The 15,847-nt window shown below is 43.2% G+C and overlaps 1 protein-coding gene and 1 long non-coding RNA gene across 2 annotated transcripts; one reads left to right on the forward strand and one right to left on the reverse strand.

Moving 5' to 3' along the window:
* Positions 1 to 442: 442 nt before the first annotated feature.
* Positions 443 to 4,084, reverse strand: LOC128334715 (uncharacterized). The gene is made up of 4 exons (XR_008311370.1): positions 4,021 to 4,084; positions 2,047 to 2,119; positions 1,186 to 1,284; positions 443 to 481 (listed from the first exon to the last, which is right to left on the reverse strand). It is a non-coding gene; the product is annotated as an uncharacterized LOC128334715 (long non-coding RNA).
* Positions 4,085 to 5,563: 1,479 nt separating this feature from the next.
* Positions 5,564 to 15,137, forward strand: LOC128334998 (nicotinamide riboside kinase 2-like). The gene is made up of 8 exons (XM_053272699.1): positions 5,564 to 5,726; positions 7,546 to 7,636; positions 11,154 to 11,199; positions 11,405 to 11,588; positions 12,645 to 12,716; positions 12,911 to 13,017; positions 14,093 to 14,184; positions 14,953 to 15,137. Exons 1-8 carry the CDS (start codon positions 5,701 to 5,703, stop codon positions 14,956 to 14,958), a joined length of 624 nt encoding a protein of 207 aa, XP_053128674.1. The 5' UTR covers positions 5,564 to 5,700; the 3' UTR covers positions 14,959 to 15,137.
* The last annotated feature ends 710 nt before the right edge of the window (positions 15,138 to 15,847 follow it).

Here is a 15,847-nt window from a genome sequence, read left to right on the forward strand (position 1 = left end):
ATACAAAAACACCATTAAGATTGTAGCAGACATCTTCTAAGTACTGATTGTAGAGCATCTATGACCACCCAGTATAGGACTGTGAGAATTAACATGGCCAGGTGCCTTCTCAGAGACCAGGGACAGCATCCAGACTAAGTCAGTCATGACCAAGTCTCATTCAGATGAATTAGACAAGTTAGTCAGGACTAACTTGTCTCAACAATTTCAATGATGTGAAGACATTACTAACTAGCCCAGAATGTACACAGTTTTGTGGTCTCAAGAGGTGGAGTTGGGTAGTAGTTGACAACTATACTAGAATAAATTAGCTATGGATTGAGATTGTTGGTAAATCTTAGTCCCCAAAGCCAGTTGCTTCCAAGTAGCATACCAGAAATGGCACTTCATTCTCTCATTCAAGCATCTCCTAGACCTGCAAACTTGAATTGTTGTTGTTGTAGCCGCCTTTGGATTTCATCTGTTCCTGGATTTGTCCAGCCTAGAAGAGGCATATTGTATCAGTCACTCTAGTTTGATTTGCACTCAACGTCCCAGCAGTTTGTGGTTATTGAAAACAGATCTGTATATTAATATAAACCCCTCAATTCCAGCCAAAGAACTCTTTAACAGATTCACGAGCATTTGGTTTATGGCTCTGGCCAACATCTGTTTAGTTTAATCCCTACACCTCCCAGTAACTTTAATATCCAGAAAGATGCCAGTTCACCACACACTTCATTTGTATTGAGGTCCTCTTTGCAACCACCATGAACCCCAGCTCTATTATTCTTTAACCCAATGAAGTCACTGTATTATTTGGTACTTGGTTCCAAGTTATATGTAGGATTGTATCCTAAAATGCTCATGAATCAACTTCAAATCATATTAAGTCTTCATAGAAATATGAGGAGGGAAAATCTAGGTATTCCTACTTTATTCTGAAAGAGTTTAGCACATACACCAACTCTGCTGTGCTGCATGTGTAAATAAAAAAAACACAGACTGTGCTGCTCTGAATCTGAATACTAAAGGAGTTGTGATCTTGAAAAAGAGAACCCTGAAAGTCAAGATAGAGACTTCAATTTTATTGGATGGATTATTTCTGCTGCAGCTTGATGGCCATTACTGAATATGCTGAGATCACCACACATTAAGGTACCACTCATCTTTTGCTCCCCCCACCCCAAGTACACAGATACTTACTGAGGAAGAATTACTGGCCATCTCTTTTGTTCCAATATGGGTAATGTGCACAAAGTTCATTGGCTGTCCTATCATGTGCCTGTCAAGTCTTGGGTGCTTCTTCTTTAGAGTAAGGAGAGAGAGGAAGAAATGGGGGGGAATCTTACTCAACACAACTCTGATTGCCATTATAAGATGGACATTAATAGTTATTAGCTATTCTAGCTACAAAGCGTTTGACTAGTTCAAGGGCAATCCAAGACATCTTTTTCTGTCAAGGCAAACAATACAATTCCCACCCCATCTTCAGGTGGATGTTAATTTTCAGAGGCATCAGTATGCAAGCACTCTCAAACTGTGTCACCATGCCATGTACCTAGCTTGCAGTTAGGAGGAAAATGGGGAAAAGAGGCTCACTTCAGCAGGGAGAGGAGGGGAAAACAGACAGCATGCCTTCAGTGGGGTGATGAAGGACCGTTGTAGTGGGCAGCAGGGCATGGGGAGACGCTTGTTGCTCCGCCCCACCCATGCACCATTCCACCTATGCTCCTCCTTCCACCCGAGGCAACTGCCTCACCCTACCTCCTGCATGGGTCCACACTAAACATGTTCATTAGTACTGTTATGGCAGTCTGTTGTGTGTCACATGTGCTTCCCTCCTACTTGGTTTGAGCAATAATCCACCCATCATATAGATATAAAGTATTGCCACCCATCTCCTCAAAGCACAGAAGAGGAAAGTTAGTATCTCTCCAACATCTTCTACCAATTCTTAGAACACAGTGTTTTTAGAGCTGCATGATAACAAGATCAATCACAAAGCCAGACTTTAAATCCACCCATGAGTTTATCAGCCGAAACTTAGCTCATAGGTCAGCTCACCGGCTGGGGCTGGTCACCAATGCAACAGTTAAAACACAACAGGAGCTCCGTCATTGTTGTGCCCCGTAGTAGCCTGAAGATTGAAAGGTTACAATATTTTGTTAATCTTTCCACAGATGAAGGACATGCTACTGGACGTTGCTATTTCCTGCAAGAAATTGCCGCCTATCGTAGCATCATTCGGTTGTTGTAACCTGCCTAGATCTAGATACCCAGGGACACATATTCCTAGGTGTGTGTGTTTTAAATCTTAAATATCAAGCCATTTCCTTTCCCTCCATCCCTCTGTGAACCTTGCCACTTCATGCCCGTACAAGAAAGCTAAACAACATGTTAGGCTGTGGTGCTAAGCAGTTAACCCACCTTGAACTACTCAAGATCTTAGAGATATAAGCACAAGGGGCAGCCCTTTCATGAGGCAAAGGGGGCAGTCAACTCAGGCAGCTGATTAATGGGGCACCAACAGAGTGGCAAGATACAAAGCCTGCAAGCAACACAAGAGGGAGAAGAGGCAGATGCTAGCAGCCGTCCCCACCACCTACACCATTTTTAACACTTGTAAAGCTTGTTTTGGGGGGCTGGCTCTAGGGGCATAACTATAATTGGGCAAGGGGAGACAGTTGTCTGGGGGGCCCCCCAGAGGCAAGTCACATGACTGACTCCCCCAGCCACACACCCGCCTGGGCATCCTTCAGTTGTATTCATCCTGCGAAATTGCTGTGAGTGTTAAGTCTTAAGACCTGGAGCTACCAGAACAGCATGTCTTTCTCTAGTACCATTAAATGCCTTGCATCATCCACAATTTACAAAACCTGTGTAAAATAATTTAGGATGATGTTCTATTGTGGCACATAGGAGATATAGCTATAGATATATGTTTTACTATGCTTTTTGTTACCACTATTCATCCTCATTTAAGATTTCTTTACTTCATGAGCTGAGCTTCAGTGAGGGGGGGGCCTATTTTAAAATCTTATCTCTGGGCCCACTCTAGCCTTGCTACGCCCCTGGCTGACTCCCACAAAGGTGGAGCAAGACAGATTTTTGCATCTCATCCCAGGCACTGTAATACCTTGGGCCATCCACATATAAACATATGTAATAGTATCTCTATCAACATGAGTGTTCACATGAGGCACTTCTTACAGGAAGTAACTGCAGAGGAAGGATAGATGTGAAATATGAAGACTACCCCCTACCTCCAGATCCCTGCCCTTACCAGTGACACAAGATCTTAAATTGGGGGCGGGGGGAGGGATCAACAGGAAATAAATCCTAGTTGTTTCAGGTTGGAGCCTGTCTCTGTCCAAGCCTGCTGCTGGTAGAACATAGTCAAGATAAGAACTCACAGCAGCTGTGTTATACCAAGTTGACCTTAAAAAGCACAAGTGATACTCTGAAGAAGGAAAAATCCTTTTGGCCCAGCTCTAGCCTACAGGCAGCCTGATACAGTATAGCTCAAAGACAGAACAACAACAGCTTCCCTATCCTAGCATACAACTAAACTAGGATTAGCAGACATTCAAGCTGCACTCCTAAACACACTTAAGTCCTATTGAACTCAGTTGAGTTTTAAATAAGTATGTTTAGTATTGTACTGCAGAAGTCAGGGTTGCTGTTTTTTTAGAGACATTTCCATAAACCTGGCTTTTGGTTTAGTGTCATCATACCATTTTGTTACTAAACAACCACCAGCATATTTTATATTACAAAGAAAACCTCTTTTCTTGCTCTGTAGTTCAATGTTTTCTTAAACTAAACAATAGAACACCATAGAAACCAGACACACAACTCAGAAAGGAACTTCCCCTGTTTGTTCTCCAGGTATTCTTACTTAATATTTTTACTACTTTTTTTTTAACCTAGCCTAAATAGCTGCATGGCAGGGAAACAACATTGCTATTACTATGATAAAATATATAAGAGTACTTATAAATGATAAATAAGACATTTAAGAAACAACTCATAACTTACTCTAAGATAACCCCTTAACACAACAAACTTACTAAAATGAAGGATAAAGAAGCATTCCTTATATAAGCAGAAACTCATCCAAGTATCAGCTTTATCTTATCAACATTTGATTGTAATTTTCCCTTTACCATTCTGGTTTTTGCTTTCCTCTGGGTGGAGCCACACACACATGATATTGCTTTTTTTTACAGACCATCCCAGGCACTTCTACTTGGAAGTAAAGCTCATTTGGTTCACTTGCTCCCAAGCATGTGTGTATAAGTTTGCAGCCTTTATGAAGGCTTGATGCATGTCAAGTTTTGAACACACATAAATGAAGTAAATGAAGCCCCTGGAATTATTTGAGTGCTGCAATAAATTAGTGATGATGACAAGCTTGCAAGGTGCAAGGAGGCCCCAATCCTGTTAAGTTCCACATATACTACCACACTTCAAAACAAACCTCGTAATAGTGTGTATGTATAAATAGTTATTGCAATCGATTGTAAGCCACCCTGAGGATCATTCTGTTGAATGGTGTGGAGTATACATCTGTGATGAAATGGGCAACATCTTTTAAACAAATTAATAACATAATGTGGGCTTCTCAGAATGTACCCACAGCAAAATACATGCGTGCAATGACCACACATGCTAATCTCACACAAGTTGCAAGTTATTTGTACACAGACATGCCTTCTATCTAGGGAAAAAGAAGCCCAAAACATTCGAAACAACTCATCATTTGCACTATAAGGCACTGAAGAAAAAGTTGATTGCTGGAGAACTTTTTATTACTTTGTTTCCCTCCCAGATGTACTCAGCTAAATGTACTTGCCTATCCTCCCCTGTGTAGCACATGATGGAATAAAGAGGTAGTTTTCCCGACTTTTATTTTAAAAACTTGGTTCTGGATATATGCAAAGTTTTAATCAGAGCTTCAGACAGTGTTAGGCAAGGTCCTAAACATACAGATTAACACAGTTGGTTTTGTTTCCCTGTAGAAAAGAAGATAAGCTTGTAGTTTTGGTTTGATGTTTAAAAATTGGTGTGTGTGTGTCCCACGTTCCCGAGGTTTTTTTGGGGGTGTGTGGGTGAACAATTCCGGGTGTAAAGGGCATTCCCCGCCCGTCTCGTGTTTCTCTTGCGTCTTCCCTCAGTCAGGTTGTATTGAGAAAAAGAGCAACGTGTATGCGCGGTACAGTCTCTGCAAGGGCGGGGCGGGACGCGACGGAGGAGGGAGGGGTAGGAGAAGAGCAGGGACCAGAAAGCGCTCGACCAATCGGCGCCGAACCTCTTCTTTCCGCTCCCTCATTGGGCAGCCGAGGCCCGGGCTGCAAAGGGAGCCGGTACCCTGAGACCGCGCCATTGGCGGCAGCAGAGACGGCTGGCCAATTAGCGCGCGCTAGGGCGGTGGGCTTGAGAGGGAAACCTCTGTCGCGCGGGGAGCGGGGCTCTCTTTCGCCCGGGCGCTTCACCGTGCGGGAGGAGACGGCTCTCCGTGCTGCCGCCCTTTCACGCAGAGACCATGGCGCCCCTCGGCAGCTGACGTCCGCCCTTTTTCTCCTTTGTCCTTCTGTTTCTCCTTCTCCTCTTCGCCCTCTTTTTCTGTCCCCTCCAGCGTCTCTGGCTCTCCGTCTCCCAAGGAACTAACTGCGCGTGTAACCGCCGCCGCCTCCAGCCTCGCGCGTCCTACCCGTCATGAAAATCATCATCGGCATTGGCGGGTGAGGAAACGGGCGCGCGACCGGGGGGGGGGGGAGCGGGCGCGGCGGCAGAAGCAAGCGCGCGCGCGAGGAGGAAGGGATGGCTTCGTCCCCACGTGTCTCAGTGCTGCAGCTGCTAGAATGCGGCAGAACTATTAAAAAAAAAATTATCTCATTTTTAAAAAAGAAGGCGGGGGGAGAACACCCGTGACTGAACGCCGTTTCTATGCCGCCCAAAACTTGCGTCTTTGGGCGGTTTGCAATTAAAATCTTTTACAGCATTAAATCAACAAAACAAAAATCATATAAACCTTAAAAATAATTAAAACTAAAATAATTCAAAACCAACATTTAAAAATTAAAACCATCTTTTTCTCTTTTCCAAAAGCAGGATAGACGATTAGAGTGGCAGCCTACCACTTTATTTACTCGGGTACCTTTATGTTTTTGTTGCATCTGTGTGCTATATAGGCGAGTAATTCATGCAGCAGTCATTACTGTGAAATAAGAGAGAGAGTATTTACATCAAAATATTACCAAGTTGTTTTTTTTAAAGGGGAGTGTGTTCTGTGGTTACCATTTAAAGATTTTTGACTGGGTCCCCTTTGTCAAAGGCCCTAAAAGGCCGAACTGTACATGCAGAATTAAATGTAACTCTGTGTAATGGCAAAGTCTCACACATGGAAGGGGGAGGGATGATTTTTACAAATCTCCTGTCCTCTTTTCAGCCCCCTGAATCTCTTGGGAATATGTCACTTTGAGTCCCCCCAACTGCCTGATAATTATTGGTGGGCGGGGGGGGGGCAGCTTTGTAAGTAGCATCTGTACATGAACTATGAAACAATTAAAAGTGAAAATGTACTAATTCATGTGTTTAAAACACTTTTATCCCATCTCTTAAAAGTTCATGGGGAAACAAACATCTTAAAATAGGCAACTTGTGTATGTGAGAGAGAAGGGGGAAGTATAATAGGTGATGACCCGAGAGCCATCTTCAAAAACAATAACAAATATGTATATACTGCTTTTCAACAAAAGTTTGCAAATTAGTTTACATAGAGAATGAATGAATAAGCAAGTAAATAAAATGGCTCCCTGTCCCCAAAGGGCTCACTATCTAAAAAGAAACATGTCAGACACCAGCAACAGTCACTGGAGGTACTGTGCTGGGGGTGGATCGGGCCAGTTCCTCTCCCCCTGCCAAATAAAGAGCTTCAGCACCTTAAAAAGGGGCCTCTTTGCCTGGTTAACAGTGGTTCTTCAGTCAGGAAATGTTTTTCAATCACTATGTGCAGATACAGGAAGTTCAGATACAGGAAGTGCAGCTATCTTGAACTGGCAAAAACAGCTGTTAGAGAAATGTCCTTTTTTTAAAAAGAGAGAGAGAGAACATTCTCTTACCGTCTTCTAACACATTTTCCCCTGTAGAGGGAAGATTTCTATAGTTGGCAAACATTGGATTTTGCATGTACATTGATATAATTCACACCTTCTATCATTTCTCACACAATGTGTGATCTGCTTGTGGAACTCTCTGCCACAGGATGTGGTGACAGCCAACAACCTGGATGGCTTTAAGAGGGGTTTGGATAACTTCATGGAGGAGAGGTCTATTGACGGCTACTAGTCAGAGGGCTGTGGGCCACCTTCAGGATGCCTCTGAGTACTAGTTGCGGGGGAGTATCAGCAGGAGAGAGAGCATACCAGCAACTCCTGCCTGTGGCTTCCAGTGGCATCTGGTGGGCCACTGCAAAACAGGATGCTGGGCTAGATGGACATTTTTGGGCCTGATCCAGCAGGGCTGTTCTTATGTTCTTATGTTCCCATATTCCTGTCCTAGAGTTACCAATGGGGGGAAGACCACCCTGACCAACAGACTTATGCAAACACTGCCCAACTGCAGTGTGGTGCATCAAGATGACTTCTTTAAGGTGAGAGAGTGACTCATGTAATATACATTATCCCCCCCCCCCGTTCCCATGTTCCCTGCAACAGCATGTACTGGATGCCCTTGTTTAAATAACGGCTACATAGGACACTCTGTACTGATGTCTGTGCCATTCTGAAGGAAAGGATAGCCATTAGTTACAACAGAAAACTCACTTCCTGTTGTATCTTGAAAACGGGAAGTGTCTGGCAATCTGCAACTGGCTTTAAGCAGGCAACCTATTACAAAATATAATTTCTGAAATGCTGCAGTGAGCATGTTAGGCTGTAAGGACTGATTCTTGTGAATGTTTCTGTGCAAGGTAGCATTGTCAGGTGAGCGGAAGTCTTTAAATGTAGGTTATAGTCTGTGGAAGTCTTAGTGCAATTAGACTCATCTGTAGAAGGGATGGTGCCTGGGATCTTCTGCACTGCCCCCCAGGGATTGTGTATTCTTGCATGTCCACATGACTGACTCTGACTATGCTGAGGGGTCATGTGCACACGAACTGAGTTGTGCTTGATATGCTGCAGATGTCCCCCCCAGAAGGTAACACAGGGAGGATCCTTATTCTTTATTTTCCAGGGCAGTCGCTCAGTTACTTCTCTGTTGGCTCTCCTTCAGTGTACACAAGCAGATAGGTAAAATGAATTAGCCCTCAGTTCAGTAAACCTGTGCTGTGCATTAAAGCAGAGCCCCTGGTGGCGCAGTGGTAAAACTGCCGCCCTGTAACCAGAAGGTTACGAGTTCAATCCTGACCAGGGGCTCAAGGTTGACTCAGCCTTCCATCCTTCCGAGGTCGGTAAAATGAGTACCCAGAATGTTGGGGGCAATATGCTAAATCATTGTAAACCGCTTAGAGAGCTTCGGCTATAGAGCGGTATATAAATGTAAGTGCTATTGCTATTGCTAAAAGCAGCTATAGGGCCCACTCACTTCAGTAAGATCCACAGAAATGGTTCCTCCCCCTATAAAGAGGAGTTTGCCCCTTTGTTCTGTTGCTATTGTCATACTAATCTGTTTTGATGCTGACTTTGTTCCTGTTGGCTTTACTGCTGCTGTGACTAACTTTTTTTATTGTTTGTTCTTGCTGTTTTAAAATGTGCAAGCCATTCCAAAAGTCTTTGTACTGAAGAGTGACCAGTTACATTTTCATGATGTATAGATGGTAATCTTTTGAAACCCAAGGGTAGCAGGGGTGCAGAGAAGGGCTTTCAATGTGCAAGTCAGTGCTAGCTTTAACAGGGTTGAGTGTATTCTTTGGTTCTGTGGAAGCACATGGGGAGGAGAGATGACCTGCTTTGCATACAGAAGTTTGTAACCAGGTCAATCCCTAGTATCTCAGGTTAGGGTTGGGGAAAACCCACTGTTTCTAATTCTGGATAGTTGCTAACAGTCAGTCAGTGTACACTAGGAGTGAGCAGACACGAGATTTGCAGGATTAAAAAAAACCCACAAACCAGAATCCTGGGAGCTACTATTACAAAATAGGAGCCCGACTTAGCAGAAATTAGCTTCATATGTCATAAAAACCATAGGATTTTATACTGGGCACATCTCAGCCAGACCCCCTGTGCCTTTGAAGTTTGAAAATGAGTGGGGAAATACCTGGGACTTGTGGAGGTTTTGGTGAGGGCCTTTAGTACTTTGCATAGCTCTTAGTCACATATGCAAGCTTGCATTTAAGTTATGTAGATTGTGAATTCTGGCTTCTCTTCGCATAGTATTTTGACTTTATTTTTAATTAAACTCAAGTCTGTTCCGCTTGTAGAAAGTGGGGTGTGGGTATCCAATTTCAAGAGCAGGAGGAGTGTCTGAGTGAGGCTTTTAGAACACTTCTGTTTGCTGCTGCAGTACTTCTTTCTCCTGAAGCCCAAACATTTCTCCCTGCTGAGCTCACTTCAGCTGAGGAGAAAAGTACTTGCAAGAGAGAGATAGGGGGGTTCTCTGCATGCCGCCTTTTTATTCTAAGTCAGACAGTATTATTGGGCATGTCTAGTTTTAAGCACACAGCTCTTAGTCATATGTAGTTTGGTTCAAATGGCTTCATTAAAGAACTGATGGATTCCAGGCCATATCTGCACTCCCTAGACCTTTTCCCGCAGTCCATTTGCAAATTGCCTCCTCTCTTGCTTTGTGCCCTCCGAAACGCTTATAGTGCACATGCACCCATCACTGGCCATCTTAATGTCATAGGAACATCCAGTCTGATCTACGATCGTAGTAAAATTTATCTATCATTGGAACATAAAGGTAAAGTGTGCAGTCAAGTCGATTTCGACTCCTGGCGCCCACAGAGCCCTGTGGTTGTCTTTGTCTTTGGTATAATACATGAGGGGTTTACCATTGCCTCCTGCGCAGTGTGAGATGGTGCCTTTGAGAATCTTACTATATCGCTGCTGCCCAATATAGGGGTTTCCCATAGTCTGGGAAACGTACCAGCAGGGATTCGAACCGGCAACCTTCTGCTTGTTAGTCAGGCATTTCCCTGCTGTGCCACTTAAGGTTGCCATAGGAAGCTGCCATATACTGAGTCAGACCATTGGTCCATCTTGCTCAGTATTGTCTATCCAGACTGGCAGCAGCTGCTTCAAGGTAGCAGGCAGGAATCTCTCTCAGCCCTATCTTGGAAATGCTGCCACGGAGGGAACTTGGAGCCTAGATGCTCTTCTCAGAGCGGCTCTATTCCCTAAGGGGGAATATCTTACAGTGCTCACACTTCTAGTCTTCCTTTCATATGCAACCAGGGTGGACCCTGCTTAGCTAAGGGGACAAGTCATGTTTGCTACCACAAGACCAGCTTTCTTGTGCTTCATTAAATAACTTTGTCATAATAAGTTCCTTTGTGGTCCACCTTGGACCCATTTTAAGTGGGAGCCAGCGTGGTCTAGTGGCCAGAGTGCCAGACTAGCACTAGGGAGACCCGAGTTCAAATCCCCATTCAGCCATGAGACTTGCTGGGTGACTCTGGGCCAGTCACTCTCTCTCAGCCTAACCTACTTCACAGGGTTGTTGTGAGGAGAAACCTAAGTATGTAGTACTCTGGGCTCCTTGGAGGAAGAGCGGGATATAAAATGTAAAAAATAAGTGGGTTTTAAGTTGTTTAAAGAAGCAACCATTTTGTGCTGAGCAGCTTCCATCCCTCCTCTCACAATTTGGGAATGAAATGGTGTCTTGTGCCTTTCATACCTTTTATGTCTTGTGTTTTGCAGTATATCAGTTTACTTTGGGAGGGTTGGGGTGCGGTGTGTGTTCTGCAGTCGCTGGATAAGATCCCAGCTTACAGTCTGGATGACTTTTCCGTCTTGCAAGTAGACTAGGTGTCTCTGATAATAGTGAGATCAAGGGAAACATGTCTTGTCACTGCTTTGTCATTCTGTGCTAGATCAGTTTATTGATGAACCAGTGCTAGTGTGCTACCGGCAAGTTGCTGTCAATAGGATATTTTACCCATCTTGCTCTTCTTAAAATGAGCACTGAATGTGTGAGCAGCTCTGCAGACAGTTTTTATTTTGTTTCAGCCCCAGGATGAGATAGAGGTTGAAGATGGATTTAAACAGTATGATGGTAAGTTCTGTTTATATCCATGCAGTAACTAGTTATTAAGAAAAAAGCATTTCCAACTTTAGGAACAGAACAAATTGCACAAGAAGGTGGTAAGGAATCTCTTGATCCGGGTGCTGCTGTAGCTTTTGTGAGCCTCATGACTTGATATTGACCATTCTTGTGTGTGTCTTTGGACCTAATTGCTTTCCTGGTATCTTGTATTTAGTTATTAGTGCTTTGGATATGGATGCTATGATGAGTACCATCAATGCTTGGAGGAAGAACCCAATCAAATTTGAACGATCACATGGCATTAATACACTAGATTCCAGAACTGTAGAGGATTCAGAGGAGAATGATACCACCATCCATATCCTTATCATAGAAGGATTCTTACTTTATACTTACAGGTAACTGAAGCATGGTAGGGTTCTATTAAGTTCTCATGGGATGATTGCTTTATAATTTCAGATTATTTTGGAGACCTATTTTGCTAGTAAATAAAACTGCAGATACTCCTGTAGCTGTGCGAAGGCTCCATATCTAATCTGGTACCTTCTAACAGTTGCTTATGCTCAGCAGGTATTTGACCGATAATGAGACAAGTGTTGTCTGGACAATCTTGATTACATGGGCACAGGTGGGGATAAGCTAACCTTTACTGTTCCAACGCCTTCTAATTGTGTGTACAGAATAACATGAAGGGGAGCTGCCAGTCTGAGCTTCATTTCCTGTTGCTATTGGGCAGGGCTCAACCAAAGATAACATTTACCTACTTTGGGATGTGACCAGAGCACAAAACCAGGAAAGAGGAACACTGATGCAATTGGGGTTGACTTGTAATTAGGGAGAGGTTCATAAGACTTTCATATCTTAGCAAACAGTTCTTCTGTTTGTATTCCCTGTAGCTTGTAAGTATTACTGTACTTGTAAGAAATTAATGTAACTTATTTCTGGATTGACCAAGGCTGTCCCTACAGTTACGGTCTTAACAAATTACAGAGTCATTCCATGTCTCCCTGCAACAGTTGTCACTCCTTTTGTATCAACAAAGTTTTGCAGTTGTAACATTCCATGGTAGCAAATTGACAGGAGGAAAAAAATACTTACCTAGCACTTGAGAGTGTTTCAGTTGCATCACATACCTTGTTTTAGTAATCCTTACAAGAGCTTTGTAGAGTGGATGGCTTTAACAGGGATTGAGTAAAAAAATGGAGGATAGGTCTACTAGCACCTACAAAACCCTAGGTAATGTGCCTCTGAATACCTGTTGCTAGAGAACAAATAAAGATGTGGGGGCCATCATGCTCTGCTGGTAGATTTCCTGGAAGCATCTGGTGGGCCACTGTTGGAAACAGGATGTTAGGCAAGATGGATTCAATCTTTGTTTATAATCCAACAGGCATGTGTTTGCCTGGGTAATAGTGCTCTGCTTTCTAAAAATGAAGACACGTCTTTTGTTTCAGGCCTTTGATTGATGTATTTGACTACCGGTACTTTCTTTCTATTCCCTATGAAGAATGCAAGTGGAGGAGAAGGTAAGGCCTCCCTCCCCCCACCCCAAATAGCCACCTGCAGACATCTTTGCAGAAGGTATTCCATAATCTGGAAGGTGACAAAATACATAGATTTGACATGGGAAAGGAGCACTGTGGGTTTTATTTGCTGCTTAGTAACCCAAATACAAGTTCAAATCCATTTCTCATCTCTTTTTACCCCCGTCTCAATCAAGTTCAAGGAACTACACTGTGCCAGATCCACCTGGATTGTTCGATGGTCACGTCTGGCCCATGTATGTCAAACATAAGAAGCTAATGGAAGATCTTGATGTTGATGTAGGTAAGTGAATTAGGTTGTGGGGCCTGCAAGTTACTAACCTCGGACATGATATTGTGTGGTAAAGGGGAGGTGATGCAATTGGTCACTAAAGCTGTTTAAATGATTAGCTTTATTTGGACTAAAACAATGGTCAGTTAATGGCTTTTCATAACTGTGTTATAGTTTGAGTAGTGCAGAGTTGGTTAAATTAATTGCCCAGTCTTGCAAATAGTTCTTGGAGTGATTGCCTATCCCTCCCTTGCTTTGCTCACAAGAGTGTCTTCCCCCAGCACGGTGGGTTTTGCTGCCCTTTTTGAGCTTGATTGCTGCAGCTTTGCAAGGGGGGTGGGTGTGATGGGGAGTGCATTGCCTTCCTGCTCATCCTCCATGGCATATGAAGACTGAAGATGGGCCCTAATTCCAGACTGGGTAGGTTTTCAGACTGGAAAAGGGATTGGGTGGGGGCGGGAGAGGCATGCCTCGTGTCATAATGTGGAATTCTTCATTGTTGCTGGAGGTGACAGTGGTGCTCCGCTGACTGCCTGGAGGTATTTTTACTTTTTTGAAGTAAGCAACTTTAGAGTAGGCCTGTGATCACTAGACTTCTGTAAGCTGTCCAGCTATGCTGCAGCATTGTGCTAGGCAAGGATGACAAAATGAGTCAGATGATTGGATGCATCAGAGATTTGAATCTTGAAAGTCTACACTTCTGTTTTCTAATTCATGTTGGTCAGATTAGATATACATTGCTTAAGCTGTTCTGTCTCTACCAAGTCCAAAAATGGCAATACTTAAATTAATTAGTAATGTAGGAAGCTGCCTTGTACCAAGTCATACCATTGGTTCACCTAGCTCATTGTCTGTTCTGACTGACAGCAGTTCTCCCAGGTTTCAGGCAGGAATTCTTCCCAGCGCTACATAAAGGTGCCAGGGATTGAACCTGGGACTTCATGCATGCAAAGCAGATGCTCTACCATTGGGCTAGCCCGTCCCCAATGAGGATCTCAATTAAATTAGCTTAGTTAATTGGTTTAAAAGTGAGATGGTTGAACACAGCCACAAGACCTCCATCTTCAAGTGGTAATGTTTGTTTCAGTTCAGTTGAATGGAACAAAATCGAGGGAGGAGCTCTTTAATGAAGTCTATGGACATATCCAGAACAGCTTGGAAGAACTGGTCAAGATGCTGGTAAGTTGGTACTTAAGTGGTGGCACTGTGACATGAGCATTGTTACTTGTCTATCTCTGACCTACATTTTTTAGCATTGTGAGTCACTGGAATTAAGCAATTTTTTGTAGTCATACTCGCCAGTGTATGCTGCAGATAAAAAAATGGGGCCTCCAAGACGCATCCGTGGATTTAGTGAAACCGCGGCTAACGAGGGTCTCCTTTATTTGGATTCCTGGAGTCTTAGTAATTCCACATGAAAAATAGTGAAAAAAGGAGCTGATGTTATACAACCCATGCATACTCAGTCCTGCTAAATTCAATAGGGCAGTATACCCTCGTTACAATTTCCAGTTAGGCTTGTTTTTTCTTAGCAGGCTGCTATGCCTCCAGCACTGCACGCAGTTGTAATGATAAACAGAACAAATACTGTCAATATGCAGTGAGGAGCTTAACCTATCATTTAGCTGTTAGACAGAACCCCTTTTGGGGAGTGGGTGGGGGGAAATGTAGTAAGTCTTGGGGAAAGAGGCTGTTTTCTGGCTAAGCATGGCTAGATCAGTCATTCTAGGGAGCTGGCCTATTGTTGTTGAATGCTTGGGCTGGCTGGGATTAGACTAGTTGGGGAATAAGCAACCAGGAAGCCAAAACTTATTGTACCTGAGACTCTTACGTTTTTGTGAATTACAGCCCACTGTTGTAATTAGTCCTACCTTCCTAGTCTACCTTGCCCCATTTTAATGAGTTTGCACAGCAGCTACTCAAAGTATGGTTTTCTTCTTATTACAGAGCTAGACAACCAGCTGGTGGATTCTTGAAAAGACACCTGTTCAGTAACTTATTTTTTACACACGCCTGGCTTGGCCATAAAGTTCCAACTTCTGTGAAGACTTTTTTTCCTTTCCTGTGAAGCATTTTGTTAACTTAAGTCTCTAAAATGTGGCCTTGATTAAAAAAAATATTCACCACCATAATGCTTGATTTAATTTGTGCTTTGTTAACATTGATCCATGTGTGCATAAAGATCCTTGGGACTGGACTGAATAAACCAGGTCGTCAAATGGGAAAATCACGCGTATTTATAATATAGATCCAATCCTGCAATCTGTATACTAGTTGCAAAAAATATCTTAAATAAGGGAAGAGCTTTACCTTTTGTTACAAAAAATGAATAGGCATAAGGGTTGCCATATCCTTTCATAGAGCAGGCAACTGGGTTGGATGCTGGTGATTAAAAAGCACTATCCTCAGTTGGCATTCATATAGTGGAGTATTCAAAACAAGCACTATTAGCAGTCTGTCTTGTAAGGAAGGCCACTGATTGTACAGTATTGCAGATTGAAGAGGGCCTGAGGCTGAAAGATAGTGGCTTGCATAAGGTCACCCAGTCAGTTCCTGAGAGATATGGAGTCATTCCAGGTCGTGTTCTTAGCCACTGCACAAAGTGCAACCCAACTTCAACTCAGTGTTGTAATCGTGAGTGGACTCAACTGGCAAACACATGGTAAAAGCACAGCTGTTGGCCTCACTGTGTTTGATAGTGCATTATCAGTTACTAGCCAGAGATGATTTTAGAGCTTTTTGGCTAGATGGCCAAAGTATTCAGAAGCATGTACCATTCTACAGTCTTATGATCTGATCCTATGTACATTTACTCCCAAGTTGCATTGAGTACCTTAATATA

The sequence above is a fragment of the Hemicordylus capensis genome, chromosome 10 (assembly GCF_027244095.1).
Source record: "Hemicordylus capensis ecotype Gifberg chromosome 10, rHemCap1.1.pri, whole genome shotgun sequence".
Taxonomy (NCBI): domain Eukaryota; kingdom Metazoa; phylum Chordata; class Lepidosauria; order Squamata; family Cordylidae; genus Hemicordylus; species Hemicordylus capensis.

Coding starts and splice junctions, on each gene's coding strand:
- LOC128334998 (XM_053272699.1), top strand. CDS start 5,701: ATGAAAATCATCATCGGCATTGGCGG. Junction 5,727..7,545: donor ATCATCATCGGCATTGGCGG/GTGAGGAAACGG, acceptor TTCCTGTCCTAG/AGTTACCAATGGGGGGAAGA. Junction 13,018..14,092: donor AGATCTTGATGTTGATGTAG/GTAAGTGAATTA, acceptor TGTTTGTTTCAG/TTCAGTTGAATGGAACAAAA.